Genomic DNA, 16,787 nt, shown 5'->3' with positions numbered 1-16,787 from the left:
AATGAATAGGTGTCCTAGCATTAGATTCTAACTACAAAACCCAACACCCAGCAAAAAGTGCCTTCCTCTACTACACACTATGCTTCTTACTATGTATCGAACCCCTCAAATAGACACAAGAAGAAGCACCTCAAGATTTTGTGCACAAACCCAACACTCCCCAAGAGGTCAAACAACTTATTCTCAAACCATCTTGGAATCCATAAAAGGTGGCTATTAGCCTCCGGAGCCCTAGAGCATATCAGAGAAAGATATAAGTAAATAGCTCTACTTGGCAATTTTCTCGGAAGCAAGTCATTAGTGTCAATCAAATTAACTACGTGGCTCAGATAAAGACTCCGGCTTTTTAAGGAACCTCTACCCTCTAGAAAGAATTAATAAATTAGTAGCAATAGATTTACAAATAAAGAAGGTGAGAAACGATTACAAGACAATGGAGTTGAAGATTCTTGTGTAAGTTCTCTTTTCTGAAAAATAAAAAATAAAATTGTTACGTATGTATTACTTACAAACATCAAAGGGGTGCGAAATCCATTCACAAATGAATTTACTTTTCAATTAGCATATCAATTAAGTCACCAAAATTCTCAAAGGAATACTAGTTTTGTTTCATAATCAACAAACCAACAGATTGGAACCATGTCTCTCTTGTTTTGTCAATGCCTTCTTTAACTCCTTCAAAAACTCCTCTATCCCTCTATTTCCAAATAACCCAAAAAATGACCAACAACAATATCTTTCCAAGCCCAAATCTCATTCTTGATCTTACCCGCCAACATCCAATTGTACCTAATATCCCAAAAGTCATAAACCATAAGTTATATGATATAGGACACTGAAGAAGAATGCGATCACAAGTCTCCTCTATGTTCTTGCAAAGACAACACCAGTTCATCAAAGTCCTTCCCCTCTTCATAAGCTTATCTATAGTCAAAATAGTTCCACCAACAATCTCCCAAATGAAAATAGCAATTCTAGGAGGTGCATTTAATCTCCAAATCTATTTAAACGGAAAATTTTCTTCAGTGCCCCCACCCTTGGTTAGATGATTACAGAAAGACCTCACAGTGAATTGATCCGCAGAGCCTAGATTCCACAAAGGTTGATCATGATCCTCATTGAGAGAAACTAAAGCTAAAACATGTAACTATGATTCATACTCTTCAACCCATTAGGTGAACGATCCACCACCAGTTTACTGCAACCTATTAGTATGTTTGACCCATTTGATATATACAAATACACGTGCCTATGCATAATCAGATATGTGTAGACATATAATAAAATATACATATATTTTGCACAAGAAAAGAATTAGGATCCTACCTTCTTCCTTCCGCTCCTTGACCTATTATTAAATGACCCATTATTAATCTTTATTTCAAATAAGCTCACAAAGGGGCTGAGAAAACAAATCTGTCTGTTGCTCATAAAGATAAATCCATATTCTTTGGCCTACACCATTCTCGATGAGGTGAAGGGGCATCAGCCTTTAAATATTTTTTTGAAAAGTTAAAAGTGCATCAAAATTGCACCAAGAGGGTGCAACCCGTAAAAAAAAACTACTTACATTTTCAACAACATATTGATAAGGTCCCATTTTCATCACACGAATGCAATGGTTGGCTGCTAAATAAAAAATTTAGAACCTAGAACCGCGAATTCTTAAATCTATTTAAAAAAAATCCGGTCCCTTCAAAAGTCATTCTATTTTTCTCTTTTGAGATTGCCCAAAAGGTAGCGAAAGGAATACCCTTAAAGATTGCTTATTCCTCTAAATGTTGTTACAAGTCCACAACTCAAGTCCAACTCAGATAACCGTTGGTTCTCCATGTGCTTACCCTCTAAATGTTGTTACGGTGCCAGCAATGACCCAACTCAAACCCAAAAAGCTATAAACCAAACCCCAAAGGCGGTGAACAAACGAGTGCTGAAGGAGAATGTGGTTGCACGTCTCCTCTCCAATCTTGTAGAAATAGCATCCACTCACCAGGATTCTCCCCTTTTTTATCAGCTAGTCCAACATGAGGGAGACATGTCCCCACCCAAATTCAAAGGGTAAGCACATGGAGAACCAACGGCTATCTATCGTTCTCTAAGTTTTTCTCTTTCTAAAAGAGTTTAGCAAGAAAGTGATATTATGTGGGGTAAAGTATAGATAAATGATCCATGTAATTTGACATTGCAAAAGAGCAAAATACCATTTCAAATGTGCCAATAAAACTGTGATATCTTAATGCCTTCAAACAAGCAACAATCAAAAACTAACATGCGAGGGAATCAACCACTCATATTAGTGAGAAATATCGGGATTATAGTAATCCATGAAGAGGTTAATAAAGAACTGAGAGACAGGAGCAGAGTTAGTAAAAATTGTTGAGGTGATTGAACGGTACCATAGTAATTTGACTAAATGATATGATACAATGATCATGCACCACACAGATGAAAACAAACAATTGAATATTTATATTTCAATAACCTCAAGTATCAGAAATATTCATCCTTTACCTGTAAACTATCATCTACACCTTTGGCATTGGCCGCACATGCTATTGAATGAAAATAACCAGTGACTGCTGCAACAACAAATTGAGAAGCAACAGTTGGAAAACCTCTAATTGTATAATGAGACATTACTGCGGTGTTGAACAATGCCCATTTGTGCCATGCTTTAGCCCATTTTGGAGCACAACGAGTAGCATTCTTAAATGCATCAAGGATTTCTACAAAACAATGGAACATATAGTATGAAAAAAGGTCAATAACATTACAAATTAAATATACACATTAACATTAGCAATTAAATATACACATTACAAGTAGAAAACTACCTTGAATGGAATCATCATCCATTCCAGGAAAAAGTATCCATTGCCAAGCTCCAAGTCTAAGATACACACGGGCAAGTAGTGGAACATTCACACCCATGCCAGTCATTAAACCAGATGACGTATCAGACTGAATATTTGGGGCACTTGAGAGCTCTATGGCCAAGTTCTACAAAAGTGATTTGAGAGCCAAGCAAATACTTTGTGTGAAAGTAAGAACTTAATAAGAAAAGGAAAAGAAAAGACAAGTATTAAGGAAGGAATGGGTAATAAGACTCCCAAAAAAGCTGTGTTAAGAACCATTTTCACAGAGTATAAATTGAGGTTTATATAATTGAAACAATAAAAAGTAGCAAGACATACCTGCAGCCTAGCAAATGTTTCCTTTCGTTTCAGATCCTCCCCAAGGGACCATTGGTATTTTAGGTATGCGAGCATCACTTGAGGAGGCCCATGGTATCTTACATTTTCAGGACATGTCTCAGGATCATACTAGACATCATTTGAAAAGAAAAAAGGAACAAAAAGAATATAAAAGGTCAAACTATGCAACAAAGAAAAATTTATACATAAAAAATAAAAGTAACAAGGAAAAAGCAAACTATACTCCAAATCACCATCCCTGGGATTCTGAAAAATTACTGCCACTGACCTGCAGGAGTTTAATTAAAGTAGATCTAGCCTGGCTAAGCCTCCCATTCTGACGACAAAGAGAAGCAAACTTGAGCCAAGTTTCAATATCTTCCGTAGGAGGTAGCACAAGAGCTCTAACACCCAAAAGTGCTTGCCAGACCTGCTCAAGCATTATAAGCAAAGATTAAAAGGAAACAGCAAATAAAAATCATTAAAAGGCCTAAAGAAGAAGCAACAAATGCTAGTCTAATTACAAAGGAAAGAAAAGTCTGACGTCTATGCATTTGTATAGCGTTACCAAAGTCAGAACCGTAAAGCAATGCAAAATTTTGATAAAGAAAAGAAAAACCCAATCAACCATGTGCTAAACATAAAAAGTATCAAATCTACCTATCTGCCCATCTTTTACCTGGTTAAAGTTAATATATGGAGCTTACTAATTCACCATGCATGTAAAATTTGCTTAGCGATCTCAAATTTCGCTAATCACCTTCGAAATACAAATCAGCGACAACACTGCAAATTAATTGGCAAAATGTTTGGATTTTCCACATATTCCAAATGCCAAAACTTCAAAGTTTAGCAGAACAACTCAACTTCAAAAAATATAAGAATGAAAATTGACACCTTTTGAATTTCTTTCATCCGTTAAACAAAACATGTCTTAATTGATTCAAAATGATAAAGTGACTACGGGATTCTTGAACATCATCCAGTAAGCACCAAATTTAATATGATCTGATGCATCACAGAATCACATAGAATACAGAACCAGGATATTTTTCAAGAAAATTCTCAAAATAATTAATCACTAATAGTTAATGTTATAAGAAAATTACAAAGGTTTCTATAGTTCTTTTAAATTAACCTGATCTAACCATCACTAGAAATTCTAATAGGACAAACAATTTTTTTTTTTAAATAAAAAGTATAACGTGTATATTAACAAAGTACAAAAACTAGGGTACTGCCTATTTATAAAATATTTACAAAATGCTTAAAGTGTCAATGACATTCCCAAAATCTACTGTTAGGAACCCACTTAAAGTGTAATAAAAAGAATGGTAGATTAGAAAATTCGCACAAGAGACAAAATAAGTAAAAGACTAGAGTTAGGGTTTATCAACCCTAATCATCTCATCAATACCACAGCCGGGGCCTCAGTCATCTTCTTCTCATCCCGCAGTTGACGCGGCGCTCATCATCACCGCGCAATTCTGGCAAGCCGGTTCCCCTAACAAAGACGTCTTTCTTTATTGTATTTAGGCCTATAAAAGGCTTTTTTCTATCATTTGTAAGCATGAATCGAAATCAATAAAAATCTTTATCTATTTCCCTCTTCAAATTCTTCTTCTTCATCTTCATTCTCTTCTTCTTCTTCATTTTCTTTAGATCAAATTGTCATGTCTAAGGCTTCTGACAAGGTGGTATCAGAGCCCGAATTGGCAGAATCCTACGCCAAGATCACATCCTGCACTCAGTCCAAAGGGACGGCAACGACAATTGAGCCGGAGAAACCTGAAACGACCGAACTTTCCGTGAAGGACGTTGATCAGAAACTCACCTCCTTCACGGAAGAAATGAACGAGATTAAGCGCAAATTCCAGCATAAGCTTGAGTACTTGGCAAAGCTGATACGCAGTCGAGCGCCACACCAGGAAAAACTCGGAGAAAGCTCGGCCCATTTGGTGGCTGAAACCCACAACGCAAATGTTTCGTTTTCCCTTCCGAGAAGCGCGAACAGGCTGGGGCCGCTCGGCCCGTTTGGTGGCTGAAACCCATGACGCAAATGTTTCGTTTTCCCTTCCGAGCAGCACGAACAGGTTGGGGCCTTCGACACCCTCAAAAGACCAACTAAAATCAGCGAATCCGCGCGGAGAGGGAGATTTGCTTCCTCTCCTAAGCGTCGGCCATCTCCCTGCTGCTCCACCGAACGGCACGCATGGCACATAAGGGTTTCAACCCTTATTTAGGTCCAGTTCACTGGACCGAACAGGACAGGTGGGGTACGTGGACCGACCTGACCAGAATCGACCCGGGTTAGACCAATCTGACCTGAACCGAATCGGGTCTGTTGCAGCTCGAATTGACCCAAACCGAACCGGCCCAATTGATTCTATGCCCGAAAATGATTCTTCTAAACTTTTTTTGCTTACCAACGTAGAAATTCCACTTTTTGAAGGAATAAATCCTCATGGGTGGGTTCGAATATGTGAAAAATATTTTATAATTCACAATATTTCTGACGAGCAAAAGGTGGCTATTGCATCATTATATTTAAGAGAAGTTTCTGATATATGGTACTGATGGCAACCCAAAGTTAATGTCATAAAATATTTTGTTAAAGAGCTCCATGATAGATTTGGGGGACCATTGCAAAAGATTTCAAAGAGAAATTTACCAAACTATCCCAAACAGGCACTGTTCTCGACTATGTAGAACAATTTGAACACTTATGCTCTCTTATGAGCACAGATAACTCAATACTTTCAAAAAAAAATTTATATCCACCTTTATCAGTAGTCTCAGGCCATAACTACAACCCATGCTAAGATTCCTCAAGTCGCAAATGCTTAATCAAACATTCGAACAAGCCTTACTGCAGGAACAATCTGTAATAGAACTCTCCCAAAAATCATATCCTACTGATAAAGTTGTTAAATTCGCAGAAGCATCTGAAACAAGAAATCATGATCAATCGCTCCGAAGGGATACGGCACCTAGAAGAGCAACAGCTACTTGGTACAAGTGTGGAGACCGGTACTTTCTAGGAAGCTATTGTGCAAATCAATCCGTAATGGCCATGGAGGAAATTGTCACGGAAGGGTCTCTAGAAGAAAGGGTTTTCCCAAATCAACCTTGAGGACAAGGTTGATGCTTAAGTGGAGGGTATTGTCAGGAACCCACTAAGGACGTAATAAAAAGAATGGTAGATTAAGAAATTCGCATAAAAGACAAAATAAGTAAGACTAGGGTTAGGATTTGTCAACCCTAATCATCTCATCAATCCCACAGCCGGCACCTTAGCAATCTTAATCTCATCTCGCGGCTAACGCAACGCTTATCATCACCGCACAATTACAGCAAGCCGATTCCGCCAACAAAGACGTCTCCTTTATTGCATTTAGGCGTATAAAAGGCCGTTTTTTATCATTTATAAGCATGAATCGAAATCAATAAAAATCTTTATCTAATTCCCTCTTCAAATTCTTCTTCTCCATCTTCATTCTCTTCTTCTTCTTCATTTTCTATATATTAGATTGTCATGTCCAAAGCTTCTGACATCCACATCTCTAATAATGTCATGACTTAACAAAATAGTCTCAAAGTAATGTACTCATCTATCTTTTAATATATTTAACCAACATTATTTACCCTCAAAACTCTTGTATTTCTCTCTTTCCAAAAAACCCAGAAAACTATCAATGGGATTAAATTAGCAATGTTTCTCTTAATGCTTAGGCCTTCCCATGCCCAAATTTTCCCACAAAACCGAGCCCGAAACGACCCAATTAATCCCCAGCAGTCCATATACCGAGCATCACAGATTGTATGCAGTGGGGCACCATAACAGAATATGGTTACGACATTCCTCAGCCCATAAACAAAGATGACAGTCATTCACCAGAGTCAAGCCTCTTGATTTTAATTTGTCAGGGTAAGGATTTTCTCCCAGCATAAATAAAATCCTAGGACAAAAAAGATTTAGAAAGCATAAATAAAATCCTAATGCTACCAGGTCCCAATCTTACCCATACTAAAACAAAAATTGTAGATTAGCAAAAAATACTCTAATCAATTTAGAAAAATCTGGTTCATATCAATTCTGCATAACAGAGAACTATGAACTTAATTTAGTTTGAGAAAAACAGCATAGATGACGGGAGAAAGACAGAGCAAGTATCTACCTCGACATTACGTTTGGCTCCTTGAATACGTTGAGTCCACATATTGCGAATTAAAGCACGCCGATCTTCAGCAACAGGATTTCCCAATGGAAGAGTACAGTAATCAATTACCTGATTTGGAACAGCCAACCAGCAGGATAGAAAAAGAAATATCAAGCTTTCATCCAGCAATCAAAGCAGACACAGAAAGCGGGATCCTGAGGAAAAAGTTTTTGAGGATACCTCCTCTAGTTCTGACAGCTGCTGAACACGGACCATATTACTGTAAGCACGTTCATAGCTCTCCAACACCTAAAGAAAAAGACTCGTTTATGCATAACAAAAGAAAGAAAAATAAAAGAAAAATGAAATCTGAGTGACAAAATATCTTGTTTAAATTGCATTTACGTGATTCTAATGTCACCAAGAGCAACCAAAACCAGAATACAAACCATAAAGTTAGGTTACTTTCTATTAGCTAAAACTTGTGAATAATTAGACACTCAACTTAATTATTTCATGTTACATATCTTTAAAGAGAGAAAAAGATTATCCAATTAGCATGAGAGTAAGAGAGTGTTGCCCAAATACATGACGGAAATTCACACATTAGTCAAAATATCAATGATATCATGATATCTTCAGGATCCTCATCGGAAGAATGAATATGCCATTCAACCAAAAATATCTCACACAACCTGATTGTCACTCTTCAAGAAACACTTGTTCACTTTCACCACTTTGTTGTTTGCAACATTAAAATTGGACAAGAATTGTTCACACAAGGATAATTGTCCAGACCAAATAAATTTAGAATATTTCACACATTGACAAGAGCCCACTTTGAAATGCATACAACGGAAGACTTATCCCGAACAAATAATAATGTGTGAGTCAAGCATGATCCTTTAGGAAAAAGGGCAATCTTCATTATATATGTAGATCATATAATAATTACAGGGGATGACACAAAGAAAATACTCATATTAAAAAATATTTCAGCTAAAGAATTTAATATTAAAGACATAAATCTCAGTGAAAATATGTGTTAAACTTCTAAAAAGAGATTGGAAAGCTTGAGTGCAAGCCTACAAACACACTAATGAATCCCAATATTAAACTACGAAATAAAATTAACAATGCTATAGTTGACAAAGAAAGATACCAATATTTAGTGGATAAGTTCATTTATCTCTAACATATCACACTAAATATCAATTTTGTCGTTAGTGTAGTAAATAAATTCATGAATAACCCAATCAAAGAAGTTATGCAGGCAGTGCTTCAAATTCTCAAGTATCTAAAAATGATAGTTGGAATCAGAATTATTTTTCAAGAAAAACAAAAGCTAAGAAATTGAAATATATATTGATACAGACTGGACTGGTTCTATAGCTGATAAAGGATATCCATCTCTAAATACTATACATATATCTGAAGAAATTACTTAAGCGTGCAAAAAGCAGTCAATGGTATCAAGGAATAATACCGATGCTGAATTTAGAACTTTAGCATATGGTATCTAAGAAGGAATGTGCCTACAAGGGGTATTAGGTGAATTGAGAACTCTCGCTTCAGAGCCTATGAAAATATTATATGAGAATCAATCGACAATAAATATAGCAAATAAATCAGTTCATCATGATCGATAAGCATGTGGAGATTAATAAATACTTTGTCAAAGAAAAGATAGAGTCAGAACCACTATCCTTGTGGCACATTCAGTTTTATTATCAAACCACAGATATTTCATTAAGGCATTACCTAGGAAGACTTTTGAAGAATTGAATTCCAAACATAGTTTGCTCAACATTTTTAAACTAACTTGAGGGCTAGTGTAAGAACCCGACTTCTAATAAATGTCTAATTCTTATACAGATTAGTATTTTCAAGTAAATTTCCCTATAAAACATAATCATAGTTGACTTCTATAACTAGAAGATCTTTTCCTTTTGTGAGACTGATTTGTAATGAGTTTTCTACTAAAACTCTCTCTATTCTCATATATATATATATATATATATCCAGCTATTATAAATTAAATATTATAAATAAAAATTCAATAAATAAAAAATTTAATTAGAAATTTTCACTTCACGCATTTTAACTTTATGCTTATCCCAATAACTACTTATATCATTAAATAGAACTAGATAACTAAATAAGAAATAGAAGAAAGTTTTTTGTTGCAGCCATGTGTCACCTATTCTAGCAGCTGTGTGTAAATCATTTCTAGTAACCATGTGGCACATAACAAATGATTATTTGAGTTACTCCACAAATCCAACACTACATAATTCGACTCTTTTAGCAATGATGACTGGAATAGAAAGCCCGAAGTAAAAAGTTTCAAATCCTAGTAGCTCTATTTTTATTCAAACTAAATTTTAACGCAACTACTAACAAGCACGTACTTTGCTTATACTTTTACCCTAGAGGGTTGTGTGTTCAGGTTCGACGTAGAATATAAAAAACTATATTGGGTTTTTTCCTATTATTACTCGATTAAGCATTTGATGAAAATTGATCACCCAAGTCATTTATTCAGTATTAACAATATAACATGCATAACTAGGATTAAAAATTGAAAAAATTAAAGGGTGTTTGGAGCATTGAGGAAATGCATTTGAAGTACAAGTGCTTAATTAGATTAACTTAAGGTATCTAGATTTAGAAAATAGCAATCGCATGTTTAGATAAGGATAATTATTATTTAAACAGAAAAAAAAAAACAAATACTTGCATTTTGACAAAGATTTATAAGTAAGAGTAAATAGATAAGTCAATATAATTATAAAAAAAATAAGTACCATAAGTCAATACATAAGAAGTTTGGGAGAGATGCTCATTTTTCTTCTGGCTAAAGCTACACAGGGATTATCTCATAAGCACCCTACATACTACATCAGGAAACAGACAGATTCAATAATATCCTTACAGATCCTTATAATTACCTAGAACACTTATTTCAAAAAATTATAATAATAATAATAATAATAATAATAATAATCACCTAGAATACAGAACCTTATGATTAGAAATAATTAAGATTTCTTCAATTCACAAGAGCAAGTTAGGAATGATGCACACAAATAATCAATATACAGGAAATAAATGAACGATAAAAAATATATCTTTTAATGAATTCAGAATTAGCAAATTATAAACTCAAGAACTAACCAAGGCTGCAAGTTCTGTTGCCAGGCATTTTCTAGCTCTCTCGACATATTCACGTGCTTCATCATACTGAAACATGTACATATATAATTAAAAAGAAGTAATGCCAACAAACTAGAAAAACAAAATAGTAGTTAATGATAAAATGTACCTTTCCCCGACGAACTAATAAAACGGCCCTGAAGAATGTACCATTACTGCTTCCATCACCACTAGCAGTAGTATTTCCCAAACCCCTAAGTCTTGTTTCATCACCATCATCTAATCGAGATACATATTCTGCCATTTGATCCCACTCACCCATATTCCAAGCGGCATGTGCAGCCTGCACAACCATATGACTAACATAAACATTAACATGTCCAGATATTGCAGCCTTCAGACAAGGATAAGAAAACAACCAATGGTGCCATTTCTAGCCGAGCAGATGGCTCAGCTGGGGTCCAATATTCCTTGCAAATGTTGTTAAGCTCTTCCCATCGAGCCAATGCAGCCAGGCATCGCATCCTCCCTACATAAGTAACCATATAAAATAAAATTAAGAAAGCTAACATGCAAAGTAATTCAAATTGGTGCCTTCTTTTCCCATAAAAGGAAAAGTATAATTAGGAAGAGGAAAAAAAAGTTATAAAAAGGGAGACAAGAGGGAATTCCCTGTTTTGTATCACGCTTGCACCTTGGAATTTTCTCTTCCTCCCCTCCCCCCCCAACCTCCCCCCGAAAAAAAAAAAGAAAAAAAGGAATTACTAACAGGATATGCCTAGATACACCCATTAAGACCTATGCTGCTTTGATCTCAAGTTCAACTTTCTTGTTTGGGTATGAAATCCAAGAGTCTAACTTGATAATTCTTATAATCAAAGATATGGGGACTCAGTCAACAGGAGTCCAAAAAACTGGGTTAACGATACTTAGATTTATTTAATTCGAAAAATCATAAAACTATTATACGCTTATTGAAGCGAAGATGATGTCATATACTCAACAAATACTTTTCAACATAAAGCATACATATAAAGATATATATGTAATAAAATTAAAAAGAAAGATACTACTCAATTTTTTTAGAGATAAAATGTAGCAGAAAACAAAAGAATTGAATTGCTAAGAAAGACACTAATCAATACAATATAAGTGATTGAGTCCTTATTATACAAAAATATTGAAAATTTTAGACACTCAAGAAACAACTTTTTTAGTTTCTATTTTCTATTTACACAACAAAATACAGTCTTTAACACAAGTATGTGCATGTACATATAGAGAGGGAGCGAGATTCATATTTGTAACTAGAAATATGATACTCCAAATGATATAGAATGATTGAATATTCACAAAAACATTCAAGATTTACATGTTCGCCTGACCAATTTCCACTCAATGTTTCCTTGTCATGGTATCTTCATCATTGTCTTCATATTACAATATACCATAAATTCTTAGTTCTGGATCGAAGTATCTGACTTGCACATCAAATATTGACGACAGATCCCACAACCACATCCAGTTCTCGCCAAGGACACAGGTACGGCAGTAAGTTAAAGATTCAAAACAAGAAACATTAAGGCAGTTCATTTGAGCCAAAGTTTTCCCCTTACTCAAAAACATGTCTCCCCTATATGACGCTCAGATCATATATAGCTGTAGCATAGGCTTAATTGGCACACCAAATTTTACCTTTTGAACATCGTTTAGAATCTTTTATGCACCCAAATGTGCATTTGTATACATGTCCCAGCCTCTCTCTGCCTAAAAACTACATGCATCTACGCCTAACTGTTGGAAAACAAATCATTGAAAGACTGAACAGAGCCATCATAATAGCAATGGTGACTATGTATAAGTTGTCACGCACCTAAAGTTGCTTCTAGAACAACATGTGGGCTTGATGCTTGAGAGGCTTTTCCGGTATATGCCTTTAGAGCATCATCCCATCGTTGCAACTTCTCATACCTGAAAGAAAAGGAAATGTTAGTACGTCAATATTCATTAGCTTGAAGAGAAAAATTATGCTTCCATATTTTTTCTGTCCGCTATAAAGCAGAGAAATGTCCTGCTGTCTTTCAAATATTCATTGAAAAATGTTTACGAAAATGACATTAAAGTACAATAGAGAAAATCCAAATTAGAAGCCACAAAAGCCTGTTTATGAATTTAAGCAGTAACATTAGAGTTTCCACACAAAGCTCCTAGCTAAAGGGAAGAGCATGGAACAGTTGCATCTTGGATCTTCTTTTCCCTTGTTTGTTTTTTTCTGTTGCAAGTACTCTTTTACACCTAGAATTTCTCTTTAATCCCCCACTGAAAGAAAATTCTATTTGTACCATTCAGTTCTTCATTTGTTCACCAACATATTACCTTCGTCGTTGGAAAAAAATGTCAGAATTCTCAATTATTGTTCTCAGACACCAGAATAGCATTGCAATAAATTGGTGCTTTTTGGACTAAAGCTCATGAATCTTTATGGAGGGTTAGAGAGAGCATATTATCTATGCAAATTACATTAAAGGGCATTATGGTAAAAGACACCCTTGTAATTAATTGTTTACTTCCTTTTCTATTCTACAAAACCTATATATATAAGGATGTTATATTCAACAAAATACATTCTCAACAATTCTTTAACACATTGTCAGAACCTAAAGTTCAAAAACCTTAAACTCTTTTACAAGCCTTATGTGCCCTTCATTGCCAAAATAAGAAAGACCTTAAACAGGGGAAATCAGCCATCATAGCTGGCCACCATAATCCAAGCCACCACAGCTGCCAGTCTTCAGTAGCCAAGCTTGCCTCCATCGGCAGCAGCAACAAAAACAAAGCCGCAGAGCTGCTGCTACTCCTCCGACGACCAGCAGCACCCAACTGCTCACTGAAAAGACTCCAACTGCAATTTCCTTCGCCATCAGCTACATGACCTGCTTTTGCCACCCGAAACCAGCTGTGCAACCAGCCTACTCCAACAAGACAAGCTTTGTTGATCTAAAGCATGTAGTCAACAAAATCCCAACTCATATGATCATATGTTTTTTACATATCAAACTTACAAAGAACACCATCCCTCTTTCTGAAGATGAATTCATCAACCTCTTCATTAGCTAACTAAAGCTGCATCAAGAATTTGTCTTCCGCTAACAAATACATGCTGACATTCCCCTATTACTTTACCCAACACCAGAGTCATTCTTCTAGCAAGTACTTCTGCAATTAATTTATAAATATATCCAACCAAATTGATTGATCTGAAGTCCCTTATGTTATTGGCACCACTGTTTTTTGGTATAAGAACAGGGAATGACAAATTCAAACATTTAACAAATTCATTCAATAAAATATATACTAAATAATTCTTAACATAGAGCTTTCTTAGTCCACTTCACAAAGAAATTGGGTTGCTCTCTTACATTGAAGAATCCTCCTTGTTTGTTGTGTTTTCCTGCTTTTATGGAATGTCGTCCACATTTTTACAGCATTTATCTTTTTTTCTAATAATATATCTTCCTTTGTTTAAATAAAAAAAAAATACTCAGCTCTTCAAGGTGAATAAGTGGCAGGTACCACCAAAGATGTAGGCACCGTTGCCCATAAAGTTCTCTATGTTCTCTCTCTTGCTCCCTTTTACTTTAATTTATGAGTATATGTTGCATGACCATATTAACTATAAAAAAATGCAAATATAAAAAGTAAATACAAAAAGAAGTATTTCACATTACCATGACTCTTTTAATTTAACATCAAGGTGCTGTTGAGCATAGGTCAATATTCCAACTGCAGCCTAATAAACCAAAATTTGTCAAGAAATTGAGGAAATAAGTTCTCTAACAATAATGAAAAAGAAGGTGAAATATTGCGAAAAAAAATATCTTTCTTGAAGTAAAACCTCATGTTGGTGTAACTGATTATTTATGTGTATGAGAGCTTCAACTACAGCAACAGGATTAGCATCCATCTTTTTGGAACGGGCACCTTCAAATTCCATCTCTTTGTAATGCAAAGCCTTGGCAAAAGCACGGCACTGAAAGTTTTATTGCTGAAATTAGTTGAATAAGTCACAGCATTCTTAAATATACAATTAACATTTTTTTGAAATAAATATATAATTAACATTTAAATATACAATTAACATAGTAGAAGCACATTGCTCTTAAAGCTGCAGCAATAATGAAAGCACACCTTCTCTGCAAGAGCTCCAAGAAGACGAATATCTATCGGAAGGGGCTTCTCATCGTGTTCCATGAACTCAGCCTGAAAAGATCAGGATGCGCATAGCTAATTGTTGAGTCTCTAACATGTGAATATATCACCAGAAAAAGAGCCAAAGACCTAGATATCTTTCTTTTTTTTTTCGAAATACAAAGAATAAAGTATCATTAAGTATAGGTACCAAGAGAATACCACCCATGTACAAGATTATTTACATTTCTGTAACTATATCAAAGACATGACATCTTTACTCAAAAACAACGAAATATTCTGGTTTTGAAAAAGACATTCCAGGATATCATGTCAAAAAGACAGAATCAGTGTTTCTTCAGATTTGAAGCAACGACAGTAGACAAAACCATATTGAAAAATACAACTCTCTCCTTTTCCCTCCCCTGAAGAACTATAACCAATACAACTGAGATGGTGCAAAACTGAAAAAAGAGAAAGTCATTCCTCCAAAGTAGAAGAATAAGAAGTGTTTTCGCATTCTACAATGTGATCAGTAAACTTCCTTAACATCAACATCCTAAGTTCTAACTTTACTAAGCAGGAAAACAATAAATAGAAAAATTAGTCCAAGTTTTCAAAAGTTCATATACAATTAAATAAACTCAAATCCCGAAAAAGTACTACTCACTAAGTAGAAGAATAAGATCATATCTTTTAAGAAGTCCTAAAATCAGACTATTTAGGCTTAGATGGTTCTTTGCCAACGCTTCATAGCATAAACACTAAAATCGCATTTGGTTAAAAAAACTATTCTACTTTCATTCAATTTCTATATATTAGTTAATTGATATATACATAAATGTCAGTTATAATTTACAAATTTGATAAATAATTGAATCAATTTCACTCCTGCTTTCAATTTTACAATTATGAATTTGTATCTACACCTGGCAATTCTATGAGTCAAAAAAAAAACCCAACTCTGATTGAATATGAAAAGACTTAGGATTAGATTGCTATTTCCTATTCAAATTTGTATCTTGTTTTTATTTGCATTCTCATTAATATTCGATGGAACTGGAGTTTTAGTCAAACTCAACACAATAGTAAACAAAATCCCATTCAATAATAACTATGGTTCCAGCATAAGATGAGAATATCTTACACCTAAGAAAGAGCCGTTAAAAGAAAAATACCAAGTTAAGAAGTGTGGCCAAAATTTCAGGAGGAATATTTGGGGAAGAAAATGCCATCTCCAAACTCCGAACCAGCTGCTTTTGACTGGCCTCATTCAGTTGCGCCCAACAGCTAACAAAACCAGCAGCAAACAACTCTCGGCCAACAAAAGGCTGCAAAAAGAAGAAAATTAAAATCCAACCTCAAGCAAAGGAAATGCAAACATGAAGATAGTTAGACATGCCTGCAACTGTGCGAGTCTAGCACAAGTTCGTAATGCTGGGGAAGGTGATTCCTTTAGAAGTTCAATGCTAAAATGCCTCATCCATTCTGCCCAGTCTTCCCTCGTACTACGCTGAGAAGCCTCCCCAGCAGTACGTAACCGACCATCATTGACCTGTATTATTTCATGCAATACATGAATCCGTATGCTACCCCACCCCAACCAATATCACATGATTAAGTCTAGTAATTCAGATTTAGAGATATGAAAAATAACATAACCAGTATGATTGCACAGGAATAATACATGTTAACAACACGAGTAAATATTCTTAATCATCAAACTAGCATATAGCATAGAAAAGCCCAATGCAACACAAGGAGGTTAGACACTCCTGCAAACTTAGAGACTGCACATGAAGTTCTAAATCAAGCCTCTTCCAAGGCATTAGAAGACAGTACTTCGCTGTAAGTTCCTGGAGCAATTTTTCAGGTTTTATCTTGGATTTTATGTTCTCCACTTAGCCTTTGGTTCCTGTAATTGTTTTGTTCTCCCTGGTTTAGTGAACCCTTGTATATGACCCCATTTACCTTTCATGTTTCCTTTAATAGATCATTTTTCATTTCAAGATAGAGAGAGAAGTTTGTGCACCTATTGTATTCTATTGCTAGTAGGGAAAGAAAAGCATTGACAAGGCACCAAATCAGG

The 16,787-nt window shown here is 35.2% G+C and overlaps 1 protein-coding gene and 1 long non-coding RNA gene across 6 annotated transcripts in view; both read right to left on the bottom strand.

Moving 5' to 3' along the window:
- The window catches only part of TOR (target of rapamycin), an 81,149-nt gene that overhangs the window by 24,081 nt on the left and 40,281 nt on the right, over nt 1-16,787 (bottom strand). For all 5 annotated transcript variants that reach the window (XM_088222168.1, XM_088222165.1, XM_088222164.1 and 2 more), the window contains 15 exons: nt 16,101-16,253; nt 15,877-16,029; nt 14,699-14,770; nt 14,406-14,540; nt 14,239-14,300; nt 12,384-12,481; nt 10,930-11,039; nt 10,680-10,853; nt 10,532-10,597; nt 7,595-7,663; nt 7,373-7,483; nt 3,484-3,624; nt 3,195-3,323; nt 2,835-3,000; nt 2,512-2,726 (listed from right to left, as the gene is read on the bottom strand). In XM_088222168.1, the coding sequence (XP_088078294.1) occupies nt 2,512-2,726; nt 2,835-3,000; nt 3,195-3,323; nt 3,484-3,624; nt 7,373-7,483; nt 7,595-7,663; nt 10,532-10,597; nt 10,680-10,853; nt 10,930-11,039; nt 12,384-12,481; nt 14,239-14,300; nt 14,406-14,540; nt 14,699-14,770; nt 15,877-16,029; nt 16,101-16,253 (1,854 nt within the window). The remainder of the gene's footprint in view (nt 1-2,511; nt 2,727-2,834; nt 3,001-3,194; nt 3,324-3,483; nt 3,625-7,372; nt 7,484-7,594; nt 7,664-10,531; nt 10,598-10,679; nt 10,854-10,929; nt 11,040-12,383; nt 12,482-14,238; nt 14,301-14,405; nt 14,541-14,698; nt 14,771-15,876; nt 16,030-16,100; nt 16,254-16,787) is intronic.
- Nucleotides 13,105-14,232, bottom strand: LOC148253203 (uncharacterized). Its single transcript, XR_015821404.1, has 2 exons — nt 13,573-14,232; nt 13,105-13,479 (listed from the first exon to the last, which is right to left on the bottom strand). It is a non-coding gene; the product is annotated as an uncharacterized LOC148253203 (long non-coding RNA).

The sequence above is a fragment of the Carica papaya genome, chromosome 6 (assembly GCF_054855325.1).
Source record: "Carica papaya isolate Zhongbai chromosome 6, ASM5485532v1, whole genome shotgun sequence".
Taxonomy (NCBI): domain Eukaryota; kingdom Viridiplantae; phylum Streptophyta; class Magnoliopsida; order Brassicales; family Caricaceae; genus Carica; species Carica papaya.
This window is presented reverse-complemented; position numbering and strand designations above follow the sequence as displayed.